The 5,417-nt window shown below is 44.3% G+C and overlaps 1 protein-coding gene across 1 annotated transcript; it reads right to left on the minus strand.

Moving 5' to 3' along the window:
• Positions 1-4,378: 4,378 nt before the first annotated feature.
• Positions 4,379-5,020, minus strand: LOC120071207. The gene has a single exon (XM_039023330.1). The coding sequence runs from the start codon at positions 5,018-5,020 to the stop codon at positions 4,379-4,381; it is 642 nt and encodes a 213-aa protein (XP_038879258.1).
• Positions 5,021-5,417: the final 397 nt, after the last annotated feature.

Here is a 5,417-nt window from a genome sequence, read left to right on the forward strand (position 1 = left end):
TTGCCCACATCGATCGGAATGCCACGCACAATGCAATATGCGACCATGACTCGATCCCTTGAAATTGTCTTATCATGAGAGGTTGGGATGAGCTGTCTCTTCACCAAATAGACCCATAGGCGTGCTTCTGGCAGTAGACGGTTGGATGCGAGGGTCCTAATGCTAGTTAAGGACACCGTCCAATTGGTGCCTGGTTGCGCCAATATTCTCAATGTGTCCTCCATATGTTCTTCATCAGGATCATCAATCATTTTGGTGCTAGGTGCTTCCGAGAAATTCTTTAACTGATAGAGTTGATTGATGTCCTTGGTGTTAAATGGCATTACCCTCCCGTCAACTACCACCACATCTTCGGTGTCGTGGAGCCGGCCATGATAATAGGCCCACACTACTGTAGGGATGACTATGGATGGGCATCGATAGAAAGTTTCCCATCTATGCTCCACTATGATGCTGATGATAAGGTCTAGTAGTAGGGCCGGCGCAGGGAAGAAACCCATTTCCATTAATAAATCATCATTTTCCTTCCGGACTTTTGAGCGCTTCCTGGCCGGCGAAGGTTCACTGCCTTCCACCTTTGTTTTTCCCTTTTCTTGAGCGGACGCAAGACGGATATTTTGTCTTTGAATGTGTTCCCGTTCCTTGCCCAGCTCTTGTTTTTCCTTTTCCCATTCTTCTCTCTCTTTACTTTTTAACTCAATGTTGCGCTGAACTTTGGCTTTACGACGCAACTCCTTTTTCTTCTTCTCCTTCCTCTTAGCTTTTTCCTCTTCTTGCATTTCTTTTTCGAATTGCTCGGAGGCAAGCGCAATGCGCTACTCATCCTCCAGCCTTTTCTTCTCTTCCTTTTTCGACCTTGTGTTGGCAAGGCGAACCTCCTCGTCATGAAGCCGTCTAGCCAAATCGGCTGAGGCGATGATTTGGCGCGCCTTTGCCATCTTTTCTTCCTTCTTCTTCAATTCCCTCCTCCATTCTTCTCTCTCTTTTCTTATGCATTCATTTATTTCTGGGTCTTCTGCGGACCCTTGCGGTGCATTCCCCTTGCGATGCTGCATAACTTTGTCGTCCAAACCATAGATTTGAGCCTCCGTCGCAACTAATCTTGGATGTGGCCATGAGGTTTGTTGTTGCGATATGTTCAAGTTGCACTGACATCCCCGTATCCACCTTGCGGTGGATGGATTTTCTTCGAGTTAGGCTTTTTCTGCGCTGCTACCTTCCGTTTCTTTCTTTTTTCAGGTGCCTCTCTTCACGCCTGTGTTGCTTCTCTCGATTTTCCTTTTTATCTCCTTCATTTTCTTTTCCTTCCAGGCCTTTCATCTTTTTCTGCTCGTGATCTTTAACTCTTCGCTCCTTTGCGAGCTGCTCATGCTCCCACCTTCTGCACTCCACCGTCCTCCACAACGGCCTAATTGGTCCTCAATTGGAGTCTGTTGGCGGCATTCTTCTTAGGATCCAGATTGTGAGCGGCCATCCTCGCCTGATGCCCAAAATAATCCTCCTCTTCGACGGGGCTGGTCACTACTCCCTGCTTCCGGGCAGCCCACCTGGTCCTTCTCTAAATAACTTAAATGCTCCAAATACCTCATTGTCATCTTTTCTATGTGTTGCACTTTCAGTTGGTAGGTAATTGGGGCCGCCACCTCAGGACTGGTGGAGGGGCACTCTCCGTGCCATGGCCCCTCTTTCAAATGTAGATGGAAACGCAGACACTGAGATTTTCGCCTGGGTTCGTCTGTTCCTGTTTTCTAGGACTGTCTGGGCTGGGCGACGACCGACGCGAGAAGGCGTCTTCTCGCACGGAAGACTAGGGCTTTGGGGGGGGGGCGGGCATGATGCGTTGGAAAGAGAGTGCGATGATGTCCGGCCATGGATTCTAGGTGAAGGAAAGAAGAGAGTGGTGCTTTTGGGTAGAAGAATGGACGGTAGGGTTTTGGTGAGTTTGCGTGAAATTACGGATGTAATCTCTCGATGAGCGTGCGAGAAGGTTGGGATTTTAATAGGCATAAGGCCCAACAACACACCGATAATGCGCTTGGCAGGGCCTTGGTTATCTAAAAGCCTGCAGCACCCCTGATGACGGGCAAAATGTATGTTATTATAAGCATTTATTTAAGAATTTATGTAGGGCTTGTAAGTAGAATATGCGGCGATATACTAAGAATCATGGAAAATGAGCTAGGTCGATGGCATTGAAAGTCTCGGCTAACCAATTATGCGTTATTTTGCGTCATGTCTATTTTGTAATACTAACGCAGGAATCGATCGCAGCAGTGAATCAACCATCGCCAAGCGATTTATACATTTGACGCATGGATGTTTTTGCTCGTGCCATTAACACATGCGCTCCATGCATAGAGGTTGCAGGCTACAAGTAATAGCCCATAATAGAGAGATGACGCAAGGGTGGTGAAATGTGATGATACTTCAGAAAACAGCATGAACGCATACCTCGAGAGTATCAAAGATGACGTTGAAATTTCACCTACCATGCCGTTCAGTAGCGAGTTAGAACGAGGTCCATTACGCGTTAGCTTAAGAAATTCATGAGAAGGTACCATTTAATTGTTGTCGGCGATCAACTCTATAATAGATCCTTAGAGCCAACTTTAAAATCATCCGAGCTTCTGCCTTTATGCAGATCCTTGTGATCTAGATGAAAGCGTGAGAAGATATTCTTGAGAGTTCTTCATTCCTTCAACCATTCCGAGTGACGATTGGAGCTTCGTCGGAGATAGATCTCGAGAAAGACTACTCCATTGCCCATCCATGGCACCACCAGCAGTCTTGACACACATCTGATGGAAGCAAGACATTGCCCATCTGGCCCTCCATATCTCTTCTATCTCTGTATTGTATTACATTGTGGCTTAAGAGATTAATACATTTTGTGATCAATGCATTTCTCTACTTCCTTCGATTCCATCTTCATTTACCTCTTCTTATCATCCTTTACTTTCATTGCAACAACTAAGTAAGATTGCTAGAGTATCGTATACTTAATCATGCGACATAGACATATGAAGCATGTAGCAAACCACCGAGAGGTGTGCGTTGCGCGAGTGTTGTGAGAAAATCCTCTTTGCTTAGTGTGAGGCTAAAGCAATGCTTGTCTATGAGCAGTCGCAATGCTTGTCTATGAGCAGAATCAGCAGCGACTAACTACCCGAGAGGGTAAGTAGTTGAACTCACTAAGCGAAGTAAGTAGTGTTCCTAGGGATAGGAATAATCTTATGTCAACCATGCTTTATGCGATTACCTTGTCTTATGAGCGCATCATTTATCATTTAGGCATACTTGGGAGAGTAGTCTAAAAACCAAATCTAGGCTTGGGAGAGTCAGATTGGATCGCCTAATCAAGAATAGAGGCTTAGGAATAAGCTCTGTTTGCTATTACACAGCATGTGCGATCACATCGCATGCGTCCAGAAGTAGGATATGTGGTATGCGGTCACCTTGTTTATGTGTGGGAGCACGTGAGCAAGAATAGAGACTTAGATATAAGTTCTATCGACACTATCGCATATGCATCACATGCGTCTTCGTCAAGTGTGTATAGCATAATCGCATAGCTTGCGTTGGCTGGGGTTACCCTTGCGATCAAGCTTATTGATGGGGTGAAGTCATCCCCTCAACCATTTTATCTATTTTCTCATGCATCTTATTACACGTTAATAGTTTACGTGTTTCTAACTCTCATAGTCATACTTCCATTGCTTAATCAGTTTAGTTAGGAGTAGGAGTAGCGCATAGCCCTTAAACTTCAATATTCTTTTATTCTTCGCCGCAACACATTACTCATAACATTTAGCTACAAGTCCTTGAGTTCGACCTTGGATCACCCCGAGAAACTTGCGATTTTGTTATACTTGGTGAGAGATCAAGAAAACTTGTGGCAGGAACGCATGGTCATCAGACGCATATTGCATATCCCTTAGTCCAACGCATGACCAGCGACACATGGAGAACGAACAATGAACACATATTTATTTACTCCATTTTCCATGCATCAGCCCCTCACCATTATGACCTAGTAGTCAAAGACGTCCTTTCGTCTACTTCGCAATAATGATCCTCGGGAGCTTAAATGCTCATATGATTGCCTCCTCCACAATTTTTTTTTATTTTAATTTTTTTTATTAAATGGAAGATGGGTGCAATGCATACCCGTCATCGCATTGTATATATGACATCGCAATGCTTATCTCAAAACCATAATGATAAGTCATTGCGATGCTTACGCAAATCATTCATTCAATTCAACAACGCAAATAGAAACTGAAAGGGAAACTAATTTAACAAAGCAGTAAAGATAGTTTATATGGATGCTTTTTGAAAAATATTTTCAACGTTACCGCAAAGTGCATCCCGCAGGTGATCAGACTTGCCTACCCAAGTCGATGGTCTCTTTGCATCGTTCCACATTACCTCCATAGTACGGTTTAATTCTTTGACCATTGACCTTGAATGCATTGCTTCCATCCTTGCTTGTTAACTCTACTGCGCCATGGGAAAGATAGTCTTGATTCGGAAGCCCAGACCAGCGGGACTTCAACTTACCTGGAAACAATCGTAAACATGCATTAAATAAGAGTACCTGTTGTCCCACAAAGAATGCCCTTCTGCTTATGCGATCGTCATGCCATTTCTTAGTTCGTTCTTTATAGAGTTTGGCATTTTCACAGGCATTCATGTGCCATTCAACTAGCTCGTTCAACTGAAGCTTCCGGACTTCTCCCGCATTTGTCAGATCAAAATTCAGCTTTTTGATTGCCCACATTGCCTTGTGTTCCAGCTCGAGAGGTAGATGGCAAGCTTTTCTGAAGACCAGGGCATATGAGGACATATCGATTGGAGTCTTAAAGCCAGTCCTGTATGCCCATAGTGCTTTATCAAGCTTGGGCGACCAATCTATCCTAGAGGTACCGACTACCTTTTCCAAGATGGTCTTGATTTCTCGGTTGGAGATTTCTGCCTGCCCATTGGTTTGTGGGTGATAAATAGTTGCTATGGTTGACATTAAATTTGATCAATAGGTTGGTGATGATGTGGTTGATGAAATGTGTGCCTTCATCGCTAATTAATGCACGGGGCGTTCAATATCGTACGAACATGTTTTTCTTGAGAAATTTTGCCATCGTGGCCGCATCGTTTCTAACGCATGCAATGGCTTCAACCCATTTTGAAACATAATCAACCGCAACCAGAATATAATGATGGCCCTCTGAAGGCGGAAATGGGCACATGAAGTTGATTCCCCATCCGTCAAAAAGCTCAATCTCTAAGATGGAAGTTAAAGGCATTTCATCTCATCTGGACATGTTCCCTGTTTGTTGGCACTTGTCGCATTGCATAACATAGGTGTGGCATCCTTGAACAACATTGGCCAAAAATAACCACTCTGCAGGACTTTTGCG

This window comes from Benincasa hispida, chromosome 2 (genome assembly GCF_009727055.1).
Source record: "Benincasa hispida cultivar B227 chromosome 2, ASM972705v1, whole genome shotgun sequence".
NCBI classification, from domain to species: Eukaryota; Viridiplantae; Streptophyta; class Magnoliopsida; order Cucurbitales; family Cucurbitaceae; genus Benincasa; species Benincasa hispida.